The 24567-nt window shown below is 41.2% G+C and overlaps 1 protein-coding gene across 13 annotated transcripts in view; it reads right to left on the reverse strand.

The window, feature by feature from the left end:
• ZMYM2 (zinc finger MYM-type containing 2) overlaps positions 1–23813 on the reverse strand; it is an 87493-nt gene extending 63680 nt beyond the window's left edge. For 2 of the 13 annotated variants that reach the window (XM_027652889.1, XM_027652785.1), the window contains exons 1-4: positions 22132–22617; positions 21059–21116; positions 2620–2735; positions 542–1401 (exon numbers count right to left, since the gene is read on the reverse strand). In XM_027652889.1, coding sequence (XP_027508690.1) covers positions 542–1391 — 850 coding nt within the window. In that variant the 5' untranslated portion in view covers positions 1392–1401; positions 2620–2735; positions 21059–21116; positions 22132–22617. Of the gene's footprint in view, positions 1–541; positions 1402–2619; positions 2736–21058; positions 21117–21448; positions 21884–22131; positions 22619–23402 lie in introns of those variants that run through there. The other 11 variants (XM_027652884.1, XM_027652874.1, XM_027652812.1 and 8 more) reach the window with 11 other exon arrangements.
• Between the last annotated feature and the right edge of the window lie 754 nt (positions 23814–24567).

The following is a 24567-nucleotide window of genomic DNA, read 5'->3' on the forward strand; positions in this document are numbered from 1 at the left end:
GATGGGACTTTAAACAACCTCATCCAGTGAATGATGTCCCTGTCCATGGCAGAGTGGTTGGATTAGGTGATCTTTATATGTCCCTTCCAACCAAAACCACTCTATCAAATGTACTGCAGTGCTTACTGGGGACATTAGGTTCTAAATTAATGCATTAGACAGAAGTTTTTCTGCTACACACCTGCTGCTTCATATACAGTGGAGGTACTTAGCCAAGAGGAATAGACTAACACTGAACCTGAAGAAATCTTCTAAACCACATATATAATCATAAAATTATTTAGGTTGGAAAACACACTTAAGATCATCAAGTCCAACCGTAACCCAGCACTGCCAAGTCCACCACTAGACCATGTCCCAAGCATGAGATCTATACCTTTTTTAAATACCTCCAGGGATGGAGACTCAACAAGCTTCCTTGGGCAGCCTGTTTAGTACTGGATAAAAGACTAAGTAGTGACACTTTAATCAAATATTCTATAATCAAATATTTCACAATTTATTTTCAGCTTTCAAGGAAACATTCAAAATTGCAACTTACCAGGATTATGATGAGCCACAGATTCTCCATTTTGAAATACATCTCCAGCCACATTCATTCTACCAGGATTGAAAGGTCCTACACCAGTCTTGGTCTGTGAAGTCAAAGATGGGGTGTATGTTTGCAAATTAACACCAAAATTACTTGACTGCAGTCCGTTAGATACATCTCCCAAGCTGGCATTCTGCAGTGACGTTACATGTGTAATCATTAAGTTCATGTCATGCCCTTCAGTATTTTCTAAATGACCGTCACTGACAGACCTCAAAGCACCTGTTTCTAATGTAGTAACATTAGCAATCTGAATTTCAGAGTCTGGTTCTGTGGTTATACCACTATTATCTATTCCTGAATTTACCTTACTTCTTGAAAAACTGGAAGCTGAGAATTCCATTTCGTTGGTTCTATTTTTACACTCTGGAAGTCTTCGTTCATTAAAACTGGAAGCATTCTTCTCTTGTCCTTGATTTGTTTCAATGTCTTCTTCATCGTCTATAATGATAGTTTCACTTATACTCCCCTTTTGAGAATTTAAGTCTTTTGGAGGAGAAAGCATTTTGCAATCATTCCCTTGAAGTTCTTCATTTTTGGATGATGTAAATGCAGGGTTCCTTTGATCTGCCACCAGTGACGTAGAATTTTGCGGAGGTTGTATAGGTTCAATAAAAACTACATCATCATCATCTTCTATAGGCGAGTTTTGGAATTTATTAGGTCTAGAAACTAAAGAACTCTGTGGTCCTCCAAATGTATTTCCTACATTTGCAAGACCTGCTGCCATGGTGGTATTCCCTAGCAGACTAGGAGTATATTCAGACAGGTCTAATCCTCCCAGAGGACTTGTGTCCATTCCAGATCTGCTGTTTGAAGAAAAACAAAGCAAGAAAAACCACATCAAATTTCAGAGTAAGATACAACTTCTCAACAACAGTTATTAAAAATAACTACAGAATTAATAGTTCCAACTTTTACTTTATTTTTCCTGAGATAATGTAAAGACAAAACCAAAGTTTTTCTATGCTCTTCTTTGAATTCACTTATTTTCTAATCCTATACTAGCAAAAAAATACTGCCATAACTAACATTTCACACACAATAGCTAAACATCATTATGTTTAGCAATACATACATAGGAAATAAAATTTTTGATGGTATTTATTACATTATCCTGATATCTCAGTCCCTTTCCCACATCACATGAGCACAAAATGAGCCTTTAACGCTGCTTTTGCTAGACTGCAAAGCATGATCAAAAGTCAGACATGCAGAAAGAAAATCTGAATTCCTACTGAATTTCATTCTTATTAGCAATGTTACAGTTTCAATATAAATACAATTAGATGATAAAAGGCTGAAGTACATATCCAAGTGCCTAGCAAAAAAAAAAAAAAAGACAACATCTTTCTTTATACTAACAACTTTGAAACTGAACTGATTTTCCTGCAACCACACAGTGCCAAAGCTCCTTAGGTAGCCCCAAGACAAATGGAACAAGGAAGGGATATACGAAACCATTGCACATGACAGGAATAGACACATTATTGAGCAGCAGAAAGTGGATAGCAACCATTCATTCATAGCCACTACTACTGGTAGCTTATTTGAAGTCCCTGACTCACTAAGTCATGTTCTACTGCAACTTTCAGTAACTTCCTCTCTTTTAACAGCAAGTGATGCTTATTCAGGCTCCTTCCTAACAGCTACTTTGCCTGGAGGGTTTTGTTTGCCTTTAGTAATTGCTCAGTTTGGGGAATCTGTTCTTCATAACTGTCAATTCTACCATGAATTAAAAAAATTATAAAAGTCAACCTGGATATAACTGAAGCTAAAGGACCTGAGATCACTCTAAACACCATCTGTATTAAAAATCAGTAAGTTAAATTGTACTTGATTTATACAACAAGAAAAATACAGACATACTTGTGTTATAATTTGGGTATGTCTTGGAGTATACACTGATGTGTGTCATCACTAAGCTTTTGTGAAAGGCTAGAAGTAGCTTTCTGTGCTTTTTAATAAAATCTTTATGCAGGAAAGCAAATACAAGAAGAAGAAATGCCCTGCTCATCAATACTTACCCATCCAGAAATCCACTGCAATCTGTTTACCTTAATAAGTTGCTCCAAGCGCTTTTATTTCCTGTGGGGAAACTGCTCTTGCACCAATTTGCTGCCTTTCACAAAAGTAGTGTGTTCTGAAAAAGGGTTAAAACAAATATTAGCTATTCAAAATGGTTTCTTCATCTCAAGCCTCACCTACCAACTATGTTCCTTAAACTGACTTCCTTCTAAATTTATAGTTGAAGTTAAAACCTGACTTTCAGCACTATCATCCTACAAAGTTAAAGAGAACATGAGCCTATTCAATTATTGCTGTGAGTCAAGCAGCAACAGAACAGTTAGAGATTTTCTACTCTCTCACATCACACTTTAAGAATCCTTTGTTTGATGCTTTATGGACAGAGAGAAAAACTACCATGTTTGGTAAAAGACAGACAGACATAACTGCAATTAAGTAATCAAACGCTAGAATTAAGAAGTATATCTCTAATAGAATATTAAGGAAATAAATGGTTCAAGTAAACTGAGCAATTGAGAATAAAAAATCTGAGCAGTTACATTTCTTTCCCTTTCTATTGGGTCAACATCCTTGCTGCTTGCAGCACAATATACTATGCTAAAATTAAGATATAAAAGGAAAATTATAGAACATACATTATAAATCTGGCCTACGACGCAATATAAACCTTGCATTGCTAATAATTTTCAAGCTGTACATATGCACTGCAGTGATGCTTAGCACAAATTCAGGTATCCATAGCTTATATTATCACAAATGATTATTCAGATGAGACTGAAAATGTTCAAGTCACTATTTATTCTCCAGGTTTTATAATAGACATTAGGCTTCCCAGAGTTGGTAGCATTTTTAAGAGAGAGTATCAACTTCTGTAGTTATCTACTGTTTGGACAGCCCTTAAAATCCCCAGACAGTAAAAATGCCCAGAGGAATAAAGCTCAAATACTCTTCTACACATTTACAACATTATACAAGCCCTCTTGTCCATTAGCTGAGCAGGAGCAGGGAGGGCAGTAAAGCTGTGAACCCGATTAATCCTAAAAGAGAGGCGACCACCTTTTAATTCCTTCCTATGTTAGCCTTACAGCCAAATACCATTATGTAATAGCATTTGAACTGCAATAAAGGTAACATTGAATTGGAATGAAAGAGGTTTTCTTACAAAAAATTGCATTATCAATGCAGTTGGCTTGTACCTCCCTGGAAATCAGTCAGTTACACTGAAGATTAATTTAATCCAATATTCTCTTTCACGTATCTTACTTTTCCCCTCTAGGGCTGAGTAATTTAAAGTTAGATTTTCCTGCATCTCAGCTTTTGTTGAAAAGAATTAATTCAATTCTTAGTTTCACAGGTTTATTCCATGTATTTTCTTTCTCTACAAGGACAAAAGCATCACAGGCACATAAAGCTTTTAATAAGGTTTTAAATACACCTGAACAGATAGGAGTGAAGAAAAAAATGAGACTATGCCAAGAGTATACTTCAGGCCTGACTCAAACATTTGCTATTCCTATTTTTACAAATCCTTAGCAGAAAGACAGACTTGGTCTGTATTACAGTATACACATGTAATATGTAGCAAAGTTAAGATCCAAAACATGTATATTTTTGCCTAAATCTAATTCTTTTTCCACAAAGCTCTTAGAAAGGTTTTAAATACCTGTATTGTTAGATATTACAAAAATAAAAAAAAGTTTGTGTGCTTAACTGTTACTGTATTTATCATAAGCAAAATCTGCATATATTTCCTTGCAAATAGTTCCTTCCTCTGCAACAAAATTACCCAAAAAATCAGAATTATTTTTCCAAAAATGTGCAAAATTAGGTAGCTTATCTTCTAAATGTGCTAGTAGCAAGAGAAACACAAAACCCACAAAGGCTATGTCACAGTCAGAATTTCTAAATTAAAAACTACCAAAAAAAGAATGATTTAGAGAGCGAAAAAGAGGAAGTTTAGAATGGGAAACTAGGAAAAAACTCACACCTTACAACTGGCAACTGCAAAAGATGCTTAACAACAGAAATACAACTATTAGAACCTGTAAGATTGATTAGACTGATCACTGGATGAGTGGGTGAGATTTTGGAAAAAAAAAAAAACAAAAACCAACAAAACCACCAACTAGTGAGACCTGGCCTGCAGAAAATGCATGTTCAGTACTGCTGCAGAATAAGCACAAAGCTTTCTGCTGCTGCACAGGCAGCAAAATTTCATCTGGACAGAAACAGAGGCACTGCCAATATACAACAGCCCTTCCTGAACTATGCCTTGTATGTCCCTCTTAAATTAGGCTACATCACTCACCTGTACAAGTCTTTATGCTGAAATAATTTACAACCCCACTGCTATATTCAAGGCTTAATTTCTCAAACAAATAAAAGGCAAAATGCAGGCTCTTGTTTAGAAGGATGGCAACTGCTACAGCTCTTAAGACAGTCAGCTAGGTTACACTCAGGTCAAGTCTGAACTCCATTGTTGAATGATAACAGTTAATATAATGAATTGCAGAAACTGAGGTGGGGTGTATGACTACCTAAAAAAAAAAAAAATCAACTCCACTTTAACAGAAGCAGAAACTGGAATTTAAATGCCTTTACCAAGTGCCATTAGTAACACCTGGAATGAAGGTGGCAGAAGAGCACAGTCATGGTTAGGTACACTTGGAGCAAGGATACAAAAATCAAAAGGAATCACTGAAATCCAGTTTAAACTACAGTTCCACCAACATAGAGCACTTGAAAAAGACATCCAAAGTAGGACCAGCATGTATAACTGCTTCCATAAAAAGGTTGTAAGTCTAAAAATAAAAAAAGAAAACCTAGAAGACTACTTTCAAGATAATACATAACTGAGACATCTTCAAATGTGAACAGATGAATAAAATTTAGGAGACAGTATTACACTAAGATACAAATACAGGAACAAGAAGAAAGGGACTGATTTGCCCCAGCAAAAGAACACTACTTTCTCCAAGGAAAGCACAGGATCATAACTAAATTATTTACCTCAACAGGTACTGTGCTACATTTAAATTCCACATGCAAACTAGAAGAAACAGCGTATCAATGGTGTATTATCAGTCGCTTCTATTCAGTGGTGACACCACATGTGAGATAATGGGAACGAGACAGCAAAGTGATAACTGAAGATTTCAGCTACTGTTGTGCAGACCAGGGGAAGAGGGCAAACAGCAGATCCAAAAAGTGAGAAAAAAAAGCCAACCCCCCAAACCCCCAAACCAACTCATCACTGAACGATGGGGACAAATTTTTACAGCACAGCCAACTGCAACCAGTTAGAAGACAGAACAGAAGACAGAAGGAAAAACAACTCCCAGTCTAACTTTGAGCCATAGTTCACATATGTTCAACATGTAATTACCCAGACAGCACTCCTGAAAACCATATTTAAATTCCCAGGGGAATAAAAAAAAAAAATAAAAATAAAAAAACCTCATTACTTCAACATCTAACTTCAGGAAGGAGAACAACCTAAGCGCAAGGAACAGAAATGGAGCAGCTAGAACAAAAAGCTCGAGAGCACAAAGGTCTTTTAAAAAACTCACTGTATTAAGTATACAACCAGTCTAAAAAGACCCCAAAAACACTATGAAGACTGCTATCAGGAAGTCTCTGACCTACAAAGATGCTGGAATTGTACTAGGGGGGAGTTTCATATACATTTGCCTTATTCTTTATCTTTTGCTAGATGTGGTTAAAGACAGGCTACTGAGCTATATCAGAGCAACAGTTTGTCTAAAATGCCAATTCTTGTCAATTTTACAAACAGCAAAATTTTCCTAAAGAATACTCAAGAAGCCTGGACCACTGCAGAAAACACAGAATAAACTCTTTGCATTAATGTTCAGTAAGGAAAAGATCAGGGAAGACCATATCTTAAACTCTCTTTCTAGGGGTCAGGCCAGAGAAAAAAATGTCACAAAATGGTAACACCAGAGGATTTTAGAACAAATCACTAGGCCACGTGGCAGTCACTTAAGATTTCTAAAGACAGGAAGCAATTTTTTATTTCAGTATCTGCAATCAATTACTTAAGCAGAACATGAAAACAATTACCCAGACTACAATCCTATTTCCATCAGTAGATTAGCTAATAGAAACTACAGTTGAATAAATTAAAAAAAAAAGGAGAAGGGAACTAACATAGCTTTTGCAAAGCAAAGGTAACACCTCACAGGATTACTGCAGACATCTTTTGAAGGGTTCACATACCAACCCTGATTAAACCAGTATACACCACGTAAGTCTTCCAAAAGGCATTCAAACACTGTCCTCGCTGGACTGCAGTGGAAACTATCTATAATAAAGATTTGAGAAAGGGTTCTCTGGGGGATTAGTAATTATTTAAAGAGAAAAATATCATGTCTTGTTTGCTGTTATCACAATAAAGAAAAGTTACCAGAAGGGTTCCAAAATAAAATTACATAGGTCAACATACATAAGTCAACCAAAAGAGACAGTGACTCCCAATGTGAGTGCTTCCTAATTACACAAACTTATTCACAGCAGTTGAAAACAGAAACTGATTGTAAAAAACTACAAAAGGATATCACAGTGCTGAATGCTTGAACAGTGTCACAGGCAAAATTACTAGTGATAAACGCAAGGTAATGAACAGGGAGCAAAGGGCAACTACAGACATAACAATTTAAGATCCAAGTTCCAATTCTCTCACTCTTTCAAATCAAATGTACTCAATCATCAACAACCAAAGAGAAAAAACAAAATAAAAGAAGAATCATGAACAAAACAGAACATATTTGTCATTATATAAAAAACATAGTTCACCAGCATCTTGCTCATCATGAGGTGTTCAGGTCAGTCCCTTTTCAGAGAAAGGGAAAAATAGACAAGTTCCACAATTTATACTAAAGGAAAAGACTTATCATTGAAAGAAAAACAACTGAACATGCTAAATCTGCAAGAATAAAAAAAAAAATACATAGAAGATAGAGTTGCCCAATGTCTTGTAAGAACAAAAAGGTGCCCTGTGAAATAATTTAGTGGCTTTAATAATCTATTATGCATGAAAACCTTTTCTTCTTAAGTATGAGAGTTACTGCTGTAGAAGGCTACAGAGGCTAGAAATGCAACCAGTTCAGACAGGGATTGGGCAAACATGAAATAAATGCACTGATGACTTAAACAGAGTGGTCCAAAGGCAACTCTACAATTCTTAGCCAGCCAGCTCAAAACCAGAACACACCTGCAGAAAAATCAGGGTATAACTGAAAAGCTTTGATTCCTAGACATCACTGTTGCAAACAAGCTACTGAATTGACTATTAATTGAGTACAGTTATTACTATAACCTAGTAGAGGAATAATCTCCATGCATGCAAAAGAAATATCACTAGCCTCGTGGAAGCTCTACCCACTTACCCAAAATCTGAATTTTGGACTACGGCTGTCAGGTTGACTTCAGTGGGAAAATGGGTGCCAACATTTTGGCAAAAATATTGAGGTTAGAGACTAATCTGGACATATCTTGATGTTTTGTGAGGCTCCACAGTTCTAATGATCAGTTCCTGACCCTGACACTTCTTCGACCACAACATCATTAAATTCCTTAATTCACCTACTTCCAGAAGTTCCCATCCTTATTACAGAAAGTCACTTCTTACCACTTGACTTTTTGAAAGTCTGATGATTAAAAACTCAGTAAAGACTATCTGTAAAGCAGTCATCAGGAAACTGTATAGCTTAATAGTATGTTGCAATGTCTTGCTACAACTCTGAACATTCATTCCCTACCCAACCAGATGTAATCCATACATCACAGCTTTCTTGGGGTACGAAACACCAACCCAGTGGCTGACTGAATATAAGCCACAGTTGACTCCAAACGCAAAGTAAACCACTCCAATTAAAAACACCTTGAAGTAGCTCTTGTTCACCACAACTGAGGCAAACCAGTAGCCCAACTATACCCACACATAAGAACTGAAAAGTGCTAGAAAAACATAACACAAGTAGTCCAACATTTTTAAAGGGTTGTAATTTAAGCCAGCTTTAAGCAAAATCTAAATCTACTGCAGTCCAGTCTCGATTTGGGTATAGTGACTGATATATACTGTGTATGGACAGACTCCTAGCTCTGCAAATATCAGAAAAAAAGCAGTTGCAGGGCCCTTTTGGGTCACCAGACATAAAACTCTTACCACAGGCAACCACACAATAAAACAATTTTTAAACATTCTTACTACAAACATGCAGTAATTTTAGTTGCTGGGGGGGAGGAGGGGTGGTAGAGGTTGGGTGTTGTTTTGATTTGTGGTTTTTTTCCTCCTTATATCCTTCCTGAGGGATATCTAGTCATCAGCCTTAGCATTTTATGCTCAGATAGGCCTTGGCTACATTGTGGCTTTGATTTACTGTTAACTTTTACATCTCTTAACAAAGGTTTTAACACTTCTGCTTACTTATGCTATCATATGGTACAGCTGTTTCTGCAACCACACACATAACCAGACAAAAGTTGATCCAGCTGACAGAGACTTTCCTGCTGGAGTCCTTTCCAGCCAGGTCAGTTCCCCAAAACAAACATGTCTGTGCAAGAACACTACAGTTGGTGCCACTGAAGCCCTGAACTTCAGCACAGAAATGCTTTTAGCAGACAGCAAAGTCCCGACAAATTGACAGCCACAGACTGAACTGCACTACCCTGACAGCAACCACTGTGTAAAACACTGCAATGCGCATGTGCCAACTGACAGTGAAGCAAGAAGTGATGGACTGAATACTAAATCACATCAGACTGAATTCTAAAACACATATATATATATCCACTTGTCATAATCAGTAGGGTATCTGAAATGTGCAAGACTTTAAGCAAACTGAAGATATTATGTTAATGCCACAATGACCCAACTATTTTATCAATCTGCCAGCTTCACACACGACTCACACGAGTTCAACACAAATACTTGCATACTTCGGGCTAAACTCAAGTGTAAGTATTCACAACACCAAAATAAAACAAGGGTCTTTCTTAAACTATTATACAAGTTAATTAAAGAGTCTGAATAACATTTAACATAAACCTATCAATGTATTTATATTGCTGGTTTTCCAGAACACAGTATCCTGTTCCTGAAAGCTCCTACCCAAGTTTAGGTTCACAAATCTAATGTATCTATTCTGAGTACCATCATTACAAAAGTCTCATTACTTTAATCTTGAAACACTACTCCAGAATTTATTTTCCAGTAGGTTTGGACCTGCTTCAAATTTCATTCTTTCCTCAGATTTTCAAAGAAGTTATACAGACTGAAGAAATTAGCTTACTAAAAGTCATTACGTAACACCTAAAATGTGTTTGTCACTGTGCTGGTTTAAAGGTAAACCTGCAGGGGAAATGAACTCAACTCAAAAGAGAGATTATAAATCAGAATAACAATTTAATAAAATAATACAACAAGTACGATTATACAAACAATTGGTTTTAACCCACAAACCCCAAATGTATAACTCAGCACCCTGGGGCATGAACAGAGTGGTGTTTTTTGGCCCGCCTGAGTCCAAGGTAAAAGGAGAGGGGAAAACCTGTTGGTGAGAGTGCTGTTGCAGTCTGGTCAAGAGTGGTGATCGCAGTCTGGTTAAAAAGTGTGGTTGCAGTCCAGTCGAGAGTGGTGATCTGCAGTATTCCTCTGGGTCCCAGAGTGGTTAAAAAAGTTCCAAGACTCCAAGATTATATATTCTCCAGTTCAGGCAGGAATGCCCAGCACTTCCCTCAGGGCAGGGAGCTCCACAAAGGGTGTGAGGACAAGAGCATCCTCACAGGCCTCTTAACACCCAGTTTATAGCCTGAGGAGTCAGGCTTTATGGGCAGATGCGTAAAAGGTTCATTGATAAGTTTCTGGGGAATGGCATGGAAGGCTATAGAATACACAGTTTTGGGTTACATCCATCCAGTGATGAACTGGTCCCAGCTGTTCTAACTAGGACAGTCACACAGATTTCAGAGAATTCAATAGAAAAGCATATGCAAAGACCTGTAATCCAGCAGAGACAGCAAGGAAGAACAGTAAATGGGAAAGATCTACATATTGAAAGAAATATTTTGAAGCAGTTGAGTCGGTAAATTTTGGTTTTATTCACAAGAGAAACTATTTACACGCAACTAAAGCTTACAAACTCAGGTATCTTCTGAGCATCTCAACTGCACTGCAGCCACCAGTGTTACATATGAATGCTGACAGTTGGTTTCCAGTTGATGCTTCCAGGAACATTTGAATAACTTTACTTAACACAGCCTCTTCCTTGAGTGTTCCTACTAAACAAGTGCTAAGAAATGCTCCCTTGTATGCACTAACAGAATTAAAGTTCAGGGTTAATTTCAAACTTGATTTTGTGCAAGGGTATCCAAACCAAGCACCGATCATTCTCAAGATTACTCATCAGAGAATAAGCAATACTTAGCATGGGAATTAAGAACCAATCAAAAATCATAATGTTGACTGACAGTGTATAAGTTTTAGGGCAGCCTTACTGACTTGCATCTCCCCCTGTACCCACACTTTCAATGTATTTCATGGCTGTTTAATCATGAAAAGATGCTGATCAGCAAGAACACAGCACCATTGCTAGCCTTAAAAACCATTATGTGTAATGCAGTAGAGAGTAAATTTTATCTAATACTCAAGCAGCAAGATGCTGCTTAAGGATATCCTTATTATAAATGGAATAGAAAGGTGAAAGAAGACAAAGAAATAAAGGACCCACAGAGGAAGTTATATCTAAATGCTTATCTATTACCTATATCCAAAGGCATATCTATTTCCAGAAAAATAGGCAACACTAGACCACAGCAACAGACTTGAAAGATAACCTAAGTGGAAAGGGAGTACAGAAGCAGTAGAGCAACACCAGTCTAAAGATATGAAAACAGGAAAGGGGCAAGTAAAATCCTGAAAAATAAATAGTAGAAAGTGGCATTAATACAGCATGCAAAGAAGTCAAATTCTCATTTGATGTTTCTCAACTTTAAAAAATATAACATTTAATTGGTAAAACATAAATACTGAATGGCCAGATGAGAAACAGACCCTGACAAATGTCAGTGGGTCACAGCACATATTTCAAAAACATGCCTTATTCTTGCTCCCCAGGGAGCAATGAAGATTATTTGAGAATTCAAATCTATGCTAGCTTTTGCTAGCATTTCAGGAGCACCTAATACATACAAATAGCACACAATCTTTCAAATTTGCCAAGTTACAAGACATTGGGGGTACAGCCAATCATATATAAACAAATAAAATCTGAAAAAACAGCCAGAGATAAGAATTTTCCAATATTTGATTATCGTGGCTATTCAGGATTTCCCTTATTGCTACTTATGCCCATTATGTGCCATTCTATCAATAGGCATCGCTGAGAAGAGCCTGGCTTTCTCTGCTCCATATTTTCCTACTAATTAGTTGAAGACAGCAGTAACCTGCCCCTCCAGCCTTCTCTTTAGACTGAATACACCCATCCCTCTCATTTTTCCTTCTCTGTAATGTGTTCCAGCCCTCTAAGTTGGTGGTCTTACACTGAGCTCACTTCACTATATCTGTATCTTCACTAGAGCAGGGTCTAACCAAAATTGGACTAAACACTGTAGATGGGTTTTCCCAAGTATCAAACAGTAGTGAACAATCACTTCCCCTAAACTGCTGGCTAAAGTCTTGCTTAACTCAATAATCAATAATTGATCGCATTCACCCTGCAAGAGTGAATGTTCATGTTCAACTTGCTGTCCAACAAGACTAGTCAAAGCTGCCTTCTATCTCATTTCCAAACATTTTGGAAATGAGGACACTTTTCTAATTGTCAATGTGGACTTTTAATGCTATTCATTAGTGCTGCTTCTTATTTGGTTGGGTTTTTTTAATTTTTATTTTAAACTAGTATTCAGTCTATATTTATATATGTACAGCCCATGAAACAAGCAGGTTTGCAGGATAACTGCCATGCCCAGAGGCACTTCACTTCTCAGTGCCTGTGGCACAAATCTTTTTTACTAATGCTTCTAAAATACTTTCTTTTTACTTTTGCCTGTGCTTAGAAAGAGGAAAAACTGTCATGCCACAGAGTTCATAAATGAAGAAGTTTGTAGGTAGACCATTTTTCTTGCCTTTAACAATAACTAACATCGACTAATAGTCTCAACAATATTTTTCAGCCCTGAGAAATAATCAAATATTGGTTAACAACCTAGTATTTTGGGCCTGATATGGACATTAATACAATTTACCTGCAGTGATTACTACTGAACGCATCTAGTGATTCAGAAAACTGAATTTGAAAGAGTAGGTGAATATTATGCTATATGTAAAAGGGAAACCCAAGCAGACTACGGACAAGTAAACAGTCAATGAAGCTACAGTGCAACAAAGGAAAGAAAAACTTATCACCACAAACTAAAAAAGGAAGGGGAAGAAAATAAAAACAGTCACAAAACAGTTCAAGTTCTATGCTGAGGTATAAGGTTAATGGGAAGTGGGATCCAAGGCAAGAATAGATATGATCAGCAAGGCAAGTATGATAGGTTTTCACAGCTGCACTGGCTGGCTGCAAGTTACATTAGGCAATCAAGACTCCAGGTTATCAAACTATTTTTAAAATGTAAAAAGGCAGTTTTATTTTTAAGTAAGATGCATATTGTACTTGCTAAGGCTGCAAATCACATCCAGTCTAGGACAGGACTACTCTGGTTTTGAATTCCCACTCCTATCTCCCACTTTCTCCAACATAACTCTTTCTGCCTTTCTCCATAGCTGTTTATGGGTCATAACAGCAAGTCCATCACGGGAGCTAACACGGTGGAAGGCTGAAACACAAAAAACAGAGAGTAAATGGCCTACACCTACATAGTTCTTCACCTCTAAATTTCATTGTAATGATTCATGGAGCTAAATTCACTTCCAAAGTTTAAAAAAAAAAAAAATTTGTTTAAAAAGCCAGAAAGGGTCAGTGTTGGTACAAAGAGGAGACGACAATGACCAACACCAAACCTAAGTTAGGTTGGTTTAAATGGTCATGCAACCAAAGATATATACTTTAAATTTAAACTCATGAAAAATATACTATACAGTATTTCTTCTAAGCCAATATTTTGTCTTTTGAGTCCAAATCAGAAATCAGAAGTGTATTCTGAGCCTTTAAAAAAAATAATCTATTATAAACTTTTCTAGAGGGGAGCTTTTCAAATCCTCTTTAAACTTTCACCTAAAAAGAAGAAAGTGATGCCTGACAAGTTACTCCAACTACTCGTTATTGTACCCGCTGAGAGGTTACCACACTGTTCCCTGTCTGATTTTGTACTGTTTAGGCAATAAACGATGCTCAGAAAGTAAGCCTTTAACACTGGGGGGTGGGAAAAGCTCACCCTATATGTTATTGGGTGCATAGTCTCTCCTAGACCAGGATTAAGTCACAGCCTAATCAATTATCTTTTAATTGAGGAATAGACTGAGTTTCTGAAGTCTATTAACAGAAATCATGGTTTCCACTCCTTCTTCAGTCATTCTTGTAGGTTCTCTCCAAAATTTATGGTTCTTCTCAATTATTAGAAAATGTTGGACTTAGTTCACATCATATCTACTGTACTATACACAATATTAGTCAGACCATCTCAGTATTTCTATTTGTTAATTCTTTGGATAGAAGTATATACGTAATAATGGTCAAACACAGTGACAATGGCAATAACATTAACATATATCCAACATTTGCACCTGGTAAAAAACAACCTACCTTTGCTGTGCTCTCTATTTTCCATCACTTCTAAACTGCAATTATTCTTCCATTATATGTATTACAAAGATCTTCTTACCTGGCCTCTCTAGATACTACTTGACTTCTTTAATGAGGCACCACTGACCAGAACATCATGTTGATTTCTGAATGAACATTTTTTTCAAAAATAACGTAACTACCATCACAAGCAAAATTACAACTACTACTACTACTAAACAAAAACCCAACCATGCACACAGAAATACTAGTTATAAATTCAAAAGACATCTGGAAATTCTTCCAGCTTAATAAGAATTCTTAAACATATTCAGATTGGTATATTAATGACCAATTGTTGCTCAAACAGAATGATGAAATTATTTCAGGTGTAAGAGAACAGTAGGTCTTCTTCCCCTATCCACAAACCCAAACATATAAAAAAAACCCCCACAAAACACTGATACCACACCCATAGATTGCAACTCTTATCACAGACTCTCAGAAGCTAAAGCTATAGACTACATTATGTTAGCCACTGTGCAAACACAGAGTAAGACTGTTCAAAGAGCAAACAACCTAAACATAAGGGGCAACAGATGGAGAGAGACAAAAATGAGAATACAAGGAAACACCACCATAAACAATGGTTAGAATTAATTCTTGTTCTAAGGATGGTATGTTTAAGTCCCAGGGTGACAGGAAAGGTAGTGGTCTGGTTTTGTTTTCAAGTCAGCTTCTTTTGCATTAACACGTTGCAACTGTTTGTAAGGGTGCACATATAGAACCTTTCCAAGCATGAGGAGCACCACAGGAGAAGGAATGAAATTGTTTAACTGCTCATGATGTCACTTCCTAAAGTGTACTTATAATCTCATTAACAATGACAACAAAAGATAGATAGTATCCTTCACAGGTAATTCCAAGCTGTTAGTTTTACAGCCATAAAATACAAGATGCAAAAAGACTAGACAGTCAAAAAAGGGGATTGGGAAAGCATTCTGGTTTAGGATTTTGAATCTGTATCAACAGAGCAGGATCATTATTTTTACCACAACTGTTAAGAAAAATTGTTACCACACAATAAAGAAATCAAAAGCATGGTATGTCACGTGATTTATTAACACAACTAACAAACAACTGTCTATTAACAGTTAAGAGACCACTTACTATATGGGAAAAAACCTGCATTCTGTTAGAAGAGTAGTGTGTGCTAAGTTTAAAACAAGGGCTGGATTATGATCTTAAACCAAAAACGTCATGACAATGCTGTCTACAAGTGACAGAGAACAGAGAGTTTTCCTTTTGGGAAGGAAGGATTGCCTTTGCAAAAACAGCCTTAGCTAAAGGTCAGACATCCACAAAGAGAAGTCAAAAGCACACACAGAGATCTAGCTAGTATAGAAGGCAACAAGTTTGGAAGAGAGAGAGACTTGAAGGTCATCCATAGAGGGATGACAGCTGAGTTTATGAATGAGATGAACAAAATAACTTCTAGAGAAATTTGATGTAGTACTAGGGGTAAACACCAAACTGGAGGGATCTTACACAGATCTAAAGAAAAGGAACTCTGGAAAGAAGCAAGGTTTTCATCAAGGTTAAACTTTCAAGGAGAGAAGAAAACAAAATGCAAAAGAAAGAAAGGCACAGTTGCATCACAAGTGGTCTCTTGTTTAAAGTTCTGTATGGTTATATTGCACAGAAGAGCCTAAAGGAATACAAGATGCCAATACAGTTCCAACAGAAGTCTGCAGGAGGAAAACAAACAGGTCCATGTTTCTAGGATTGACTATGAGCCGTAACAGCCCTCAGTTAGAAAATCATGCACATACTAAAATCCGGCATAATCCACTGAATGCTATCTTCTTCCAATGCCATCTTTCACAACAAAAGATTAGAGGAAACTGCATGTAGAAACTAATACAAACTCTTCCGCTTTTCCCAATGATCTGCTTTCTTTCCTGGTCCCCCAGAAGTTACATCAGTGAGCTATGGTGCAAGTATCCAAGCAGCTGTTGTCCTATCAGTGTGTGCCCAATCACCACTTTGTACCATGTTACATAGGGAGAAAGGTGGAACTGAGAGGACACCCTGCTTAGCATGTGTTAGTCTTGAAACTGATGAGTACAGACCATGCCTCAATAGACTTCTGTACAGCATTAGGTACCTAAATTTAGGTAGTACAGCTTTGGAAGTTACAGTGACGCTAACCGAAGGATTCTGATAGTCTCGTAAGGGTCAAGGAAACTGTACATTAAGGTTAATAAACCCTCAAAGTACAAGTGCCCAATTCATTTATTTTAGGTAAAGAAGTAACATATTATGTGCTCTGTTTTTTTAGAGACCTAAACCCACCACTTCTGCACAACAGCAAACATCATTAAGTAGTCTCATCTCAGACAAACTTAAAGCAAACAAAAAACCCATCACAATCCTCTTGTACTACTGACACTCAGTATGGTCGGTTAGAGCAATGGTAATGCCCGAGTACGCTTCAAACCAGTACTGCAGCTACTCTGTTCAGAGCACTGAACACTTGCTTCTGAGATCCTGCCTCTGTGATGAATCCCTGCCACCCCCATCAGGTTATTCTCCAATAGCTGATGGTGGAAGGGGCAGAAGGAAGTTAAGGTGAAGCTAGCTCCAAAAAAGTTTAAGAAACATGGACAAAAACAAAGCACTTAAGCATTAGGACAAACTTACAAAGTGCAAATGCCCTCTGAACACAGAGCAATTTGAAAAACACTTTGGTGGCAATCATGTCACTGAAAACTCTCAGCTGACCACAAAAATTATTAGTCTCTGTAGATTATGTTGGACAAGCAAAATCTGAATTTGCCACCTGTATTACAATCATTGACTGAAATAATTCTGTTCTGACAGTAAAATGGAGTAAGAAATCAACTTTCATCATTGACATGCCCAATCCACGACATACCTCAGTGGACACCTATGATCTAACCTAAAGGACAGTCACTGATCTCATCTATGGCAATTGTTGATGTTCTCATCCATGCATATATAATCAAATTTGTTGTGTGTCTGTGTGCCCTATTGAACTCTAGTGGCATTGAGTTTCACAGAATAAATATGGTTATTGTCTTAAAATTGGAAAATTCTGGAAGTTCACAGAAGACAAAAACTCAAATTGTCAAAACAATTTAAGTATAAAAAAGTGGCATTGAAATCATAGAATCATTTAGCTTGGAAAAGACATTTAAGATCATTGCATCCAACCATTAACCTGGCACCATCATATTCACCACTAAACCATGTCCCCGAGTGCCACATCTACACATCTTTTAATTACCTCCAGTGATGCTGACTCCACCATTTCCCTGGGTTGTCTGTTCTAATGCTTGACAACTCTTTACATGAAGAAATTTTTCCTAATATCCAATCTACACTTCCCCTGGCCTTCCTGGCCACACTGTTGGCTCATGTTCAGTCAAGCCTACCAGAGTGGCAAAGAATGCTCCTTAGCCATCTCAGTGAGCTCATGTGGATGGAGATCCACATGAGAGCAAAGACACAAAGCTTGTTGATGCATTACATACCACAGAAACACCCAAGAACGGTCCCACAGAAATTAAGGCCTCTCCCAAAAGAGGTGGCAGGATGAATAGCGCAACTCAAGTGCATCTACACCAAAACATACAGCATTGGTAACAAACAGGAGGAGCTGGAAGCCACTGTGCAGCTGGAAAACTATGACACAAAATCAATATAGTCAAAGTGCTAACTGAAGAAGCCATACCATTCAACCGCATTCCAGAAGTCTCACACTGCTCCCTTCTACCTAAAATTTCTCTGAGAAGCACAAAATACTATGTTAATACTAGCATTCAAATAGAGCAGATTGTTCATATATCAAGTTAGCATCTATTGCCAGCCATATCTGCCAGCAGCACACAGGGTAGGCCACATGTCTGGAAGAAAAGCTAAATTTCTTCTGAACTATAATCTCTCAGAAACCCAGTTATTCACATAGAACAGTTACCTAGTAAGATTAAATCACTGAAACAAAGTTAAAAAGAAGTTGCAAAGAAAGTGCTTTCAACTATGGAGTTAAATGTAGCAATGTCAGCAGACACAGAACTCCTGCAGCATACCGGGATTTAAGAGCCTCATGAGGCAACTATTACCTCCAACTTCTCATAGGGAACACCTTACTAGTCTTTTGAACTCTTCTAAACTTCACATTTCAATCCTTTTCCACAGATAGGTTGAATTCATTGTTATTTGTAATGGAAAATTGAATTCATTGTTATTTGTAATGGAAAAGAGAAACAGTTCTCCACAAAAAGTGATTTTTTCCATTGGTAACAATTCTTGATATAAATTCTTCACAGAACTCCTCTTTCTGCTTTTGTTGCAGGGTGTATTAATTGGTTGCAAACTCAAACAATGTGACTGAACTTCAGTAATTCTGTATTTAGTCCTCAAAACCAAAAGGAAAACTTCTGTAACAACACAAGACTGTTCATGATGATTCTGGACCAAAAAAAAAAAACCAAAACCAACCAAACAACCTCAGCAAAAATCTGAAGGAGTTTGTACCAGTTTTGGTCCCACATACCTCTGCATATTTGAACAAGCTCTACAAAAGACAAAGAAACTTGCTTTCCCTTTTTCACTGGCATTTTTACATTCCTGCTGATGCAAATTCCTCTTTGCATGTTATTCCAGGATAAGCAACAGTAGAATGCAATCATATATTTGGGGTCAAAGAGGATTAATAACAATAATATAAAGCACATGTAGTAGATAATAAAGCAAATTTATTGCTCTAATTAAGACAGTCTTTTATTAAAACAAGTTATTTAGTTTAACCACCTAATCATGTGGCTGAGGAGTTCGGTTCCTACAGCTGAATTTGCAACACTAAGCACCAAATGTGTTCCAACACACAACAGTCTGGTCCTATCACATGGCATAAGAAGGCTGTACCACCATCATCGCAGTTGGAGAAGGACAATGTGCCATCTACTAGGACACTTTCGCGCAAGAAGTTTATTGAGTCTTAGTAAGGTTTGTTGAATCTTAGCTGTACAGCTGTTCTTGGCAGTATTCTCATCTTTTCATAGGCAGCCACACAAAGCTTCAATAATTTTCAAACTAGCTCCAGTACACAAAAGCCTTTTTCACTCCCAACACAACAGCCTCCCTACTTCCAAAGCATTATTAGCCTTGATCACTCTCAGAAGTAACTTTTTTTGACATGAAGAAGCATCAGAAAAAGCAGAATAGCTGTTAGAGTGGAATGCATAATGAATCAGAAGTAAAATTAAATGGTAGCCTTACATCCAGGATATAGTAAGAGTTAAAACATTACCACTAAAATTTTTATATTACAGTAGGAAGTCAAGGTTTAGAATACACCACTTTATTAATGATAACAGGCCATGCAAATTCTTTGGGAGTCTTTCATGCGGTTGGTAATTTTAGATGCTTAGAATAAATCCAGATCTAATACCTTCCTCCTAAGCAATGAGGTTTTGCATCGAACCACTCATTCTTTGTATGTGTAAGCCACCAAAAAGTGACAAAGAAAGTTGCAAGCTTTGCAAATCTGGGAAATCTACCACATACAATGGCGAAGAAATAAAGAAAAAAAATAATTCAAGATACAAATGGTGGGAAAGACTGCAATACCTGAATCTGTGCTGTACCCAAGCAAGGGAGTCGGAGTGAAAGACAGGCACTGCCTTTTTGTTTTGTTCTCGGGCTGCGAGGTCCCCACCGGAGCTGCAGGGCCGCTGCACCACCCACAGCCGCCTCTAGTGGCACAGCCCGCGCACCGCGTCCCCGTTCGGGTGCGCCCTCCACCTTACTTGCTCCTTCACTGTGCTACTCTGCAATTTCAGAATCCCCCGTGCAGCAAAAAAATAACCCCATTATTAAAAAGGGCAGAAACTAGAGTCAAATTACATCCCAGTCCTACTGATAGGGACTGGCAACCAGGCTCTCCTTAGCCAACCCAACAGAGATCACAACCTGCTCTGAAAATCCCACACACACAAAACACCAAAAATGCTCGCTTATTGAGAAACTGTGGGTTTCCCCAGCGTTCTCCAGCTTTTTGGGGAAGAGGCAAAGCAGACAGCTCAGAAGCCCTGCCAAAGAGAACAAACTGTGACTGGCACCCAACAAAACCAGCCAGGCAAATCTGGGGGTGTAGAGAACAAGTCTGAATGCAAAAAAGAGACACGATGGAGTGCACTTCACAAATTGTGGGGTGATTTTATACCTCTCATGCCTCTTAGCTTCAAGATGTTATGCAGGAATGGGATTGGAGAAACAGGGGGGAAAAAATTCAAGATGGCTGAAGGTGTCTTGTCAGGATTTTCATGAACGCTCTAGAACTCTAGAGGGCACTCGAAATATGCCCTCGTCCTCCTCCCTCCTGAGCCGGGTAACGTGAGCGGCGGCAGCAGCCCGTCGTCTGCTTGCCGGAGTTGGTATTGCAGGAGCGATGTCTGCAGCAGCAGCGCCAACCCCGTGGAGGCGCCGCCTCACAGCCATTACTGGGGCTTCGCCCCAGGGCAGCAGCTGCTGGACCCAAGAATTTCCCCATCCAACCCTGGAGGCACCTCCTTCCACCCCTGCCCCCGGGGGAATAAGGGGGATGTGGATCAAGCCCTCCCTAAGCAGGGCTAGCAAAGGCAGAAATAGATACACAAATAGCACTCACAATGGAGCTCCCTCTCCTTGTTGGTCTCTGCCAAGGCTGCACCAAACTGGGCTGGAGCCTAAGGGAAAGACACGGGGTTAACACAGGGCAGGGAAGATCAGGCAGCGCCCCCAAGCAGCGTTTCCTTCGCCTGGCCAGGGCAGGTACCGCCTGCATCACTCACCACTTCCCTTTAATCCCAACCCTTAAAATAAATAAATAAATAAATTCGTTGCCCTCCCTGGGGGCGGTGGGGTACTCCTCACGGCACACCCACGCCGCCTGCCCCCGCTCAAGGAAAGGCGGACACGGAGCCCCCTCCCCGGGCGCCACCGCACCGGGGCCTTCTCCGCGCGAGTGCTGGGGGCAGAGGCAGCGGCGGCACCCACGGCGGGCAGCAGCGAGAATTACCTGCGAACTTGCCGGAGCAGCCCCGAACCGGCGCCCCGGAGGCCGCGGGGCCCTCAGCGGCAGCGCCCCAGCGCTGGGCGAGCGCCCGCGCCCCCCGCCCGCTCCCGCAGCAGTTACCCCCGGTCTCGGGTTTGCCCCCCTGCAGTCGGCCAGCAGCACTGCCGCCTCCTGTCCGCCATTAGAGGGACCCAACCGAACAATACGGGAGGGGAGCAGCGGCGGCGGCAGGAGACGCGGAGCGCCGCGCCGGGCAGGAGAGTGGAAGGAGGGAGGCACCCGCAGGGGGGCGGCGAGGGCGGTGGGTGGAGGACGCACCGGGGCAGAACAACAGCCGAGGGCCCGGCGGGGAAGGGAGGGAGAGAGTTAAAATAGGAGGCGCTAGAGCAGACCCGGCCCTTCCCCCAAATGCCCCTGGCCCCCCCCTCGGGGCTGCCCCCGGGCGCTCCCCATTTACCCCCGCCGCCCCGCTCCGTGCCGCGACGGGTACCGGCGGAGTTGCCCCCGGTGCCGCTCGCGCCCCCTCCGCCAGAGGTGGCGGCGCGGCGGCAACACGGGGTACTTCGCCCGGGTAGCTGGTAGGCACGGCGGCTGCCCTCCCATCCCCGCCCTGGGGGCAGCTGAGCGCCGCCAGCCCCCCGCCAGCCCGCCCTGGTGAGGCGCAGCGCCCCGCGCCCCCGCCTTACCCGGCTCCCCACCGCCTGCGGGCACAGACCCCCCCCGCCGGGGACGCACGCACTCTGCGCTACTCCTCCAGCGCCTCAACTCTAACTCGGTCCAGTCCCAGGCGAAGCGCAGCTGCTGGCGAAGGGGCGGAGGAACCGGGCCAAGCGAGCTCGGCGAGATCCGCCTTCCTGCCCCGGCATTGGCTTTCCCAGAGGGCGGGCTCTGGCGCTGGGCTAGCGGAGTGGGTGCACCGCCCATCCATCAGAGCCGCCCGCAGCCGGTTGACCCTATAAACTGCCAATCTTCCTCCTGGCCACGCTTGAGGTTCTTCCCACTTTGATCCATCAGGTTTGAGGAACCCGGATCGTTGCCCACAGACCGGCTCGTTACCCGCGCCAGGGGGCTGCGCTGGCGTTCCCCGCGCCGCTCTAGGGCAGCGGCAACTTGCCGAAGTTGTGGGTGTCGCCGAGCCGCCTGGCCCTATCGGCCGGCGGAGATAGTGCGCTGCCCGTCCCGGCCGTGCACTCGGTCCCTGCGGGCACCACCGTTCCGCCCGTGGGGCGCGGGTTCGCCTCTCCCGCTCCGTGCCCTGCCGCCAAGCCATAGGGCTGGCAATGGTCCTACGAGAGGTTCCCCTCCGCTCCTTCCCTTCCCTCAGTAGGCGTTGAGCCTGGGGCCATATCCATGATGGACAGAGCATGGGTAATGGAACCGCTCCCAGAGGGAAAAGGGAGAGTTCACGACTCTCAGGGAGGGCGCCTGGCCCGCGCCCCGCAGCCTGCCCCACCGAGCAGCGCCTCCTCGCCCGAGAACGCCCTGCTGTCCCCGCTCTCCGCGGGGGAGGGCGCCATGTTAGCCGCCGACATGGGTCCTAGAGGAGCTGCTGGTGGTGGTGGTGGTGGTGGCAGTGGCAGTGGTGGCGTCCTCCATTTTGTCGGAAGCCGCTGCGGGGAGCTTGGGACCAATTCGAACCGAGGCGCAGCGGGGCGTCCATTTGAAGCGCCTCTGCCCGCCTTCTCCGCGGGAAGAGGAGCCAGGTGCCCCAGGCAGTGCTACGGGGTGGGGACGAGCGGTCCTGCCAGGCGAGGGGAGCCAACTCTCCGCCTGCCCTCCGCCAAAATGGAGGATGCGCACTTTCCCTGCGCGGCTCCTTCCCCCGCGCTGGCCATCGCACTCGCGCCCGCTCCTTCGAGGACCGGGAGAGCGCAGCCGCCCGTCTGGCGCGCTCGTCCCGCTCTGCCCATTTACCCATCCTCCTGTGCCCAGAAGAGGGAGAGAGAGAGCGCGATACCCGCCCTGACTCCTCTAGCCGGGATCAATCTTTGTCAACCACGCGGAGCAGAGTCCCCCGGAGACATAGAGCCTGTTGTGTGCGCGAGGAGCCGGGTTTCAGCCGCTGGCGCCATTTCCAACCCGGAGCCTCCCGCGGGACAGCCTTCCTCTCGAGTTGCGCAGGAGTCACTCAAGGGCTGTCTCCTTTCTCCACCATCCTTGATGTGTTTGGCTGATAATTTTCATGTGTAGGAGAGACCAGAAATTTTTTTGTCTTCCATTGTCACAACAGTATCTCTAATTTCTTCCTAATGATCTGACCCAGAGACACAGGCTCCAGTCAACAACTCAAGCCAAAATCATCTACTTTCTTACTACATATTGTTGATGGGAATCACTGTGGATTTGGTTTTGTTGTTCAGGGTTGGTTGGGTTTTGTTGGGTTTTTTTCACGACATACTACTCATCAGGTGAAGCTGGGAAGGGCTACTTGGTGTGAGGGGGGAGAGTTACCTCAGGGCTGGCAGCACCTTGCTCATGCCTTCTAAAAAGAATGTGAGCTGATGGCAAAACACCTCTAACAATCCCTGCCAAGGCAGAAAGTACCATGGAGATGTATCACCACCCATTTTGAAGGTCTCCTCCAAGTTGCCCTATAAATTGATATTTTGTTCTACAGCATCACATTGTCTAGCTATGTGTGTAGCAGACAGCTGTTGAAATTTCAACATTGAATCCCATTCATGTTAAGTTAAAATTCTGATGAAATTCGGAAAGAAATTCAAGAGGGCTTACGCATCAGAGATGGATGGTGGCAAACAAGTGGTTTTCTAATTCATAACACATTAAAAGACACCTTTCTCATTTTAAAAAAGTAACCAAAGGATTACCATTGCCCTAGCAAGAGACATTACCTAAGGGTGTTATCTAGGACTAGTATGTAGCAACAGAAGATTTTCATTAATGTCTTAGATTATACAGCTCAAAAAAATTTTAATGTTTTTTCTTACAATTTTGGAACTGTATTGAAATGTATTTATATATAAATGTTTCATAAGTCCAGAGAACCCTTGTACCCCTGTAGACATCTAACCCTATTTTTAAATTTGTATGTTCAAATATAGCCAAAAATAATGAAAAAATTTTTCCTTTGTTTTTTCAATTGACATCAGGAAAAAGAACAA

This window comes from Corapipo altera, unplaced genomic scaffold (genome assembly GCF_003945725.1).
Source record: "Corapipo altera isolate COAL_440 unplaced genomic scaffold, ASM394572v1 0, whole genome shotgun sequence".
Taxonomy (NCBI): Eukaryota; Metazoa; Chordata; class Aves; order Passeriformes; family Pipridae; genus Corapipo; species Corapipo altera.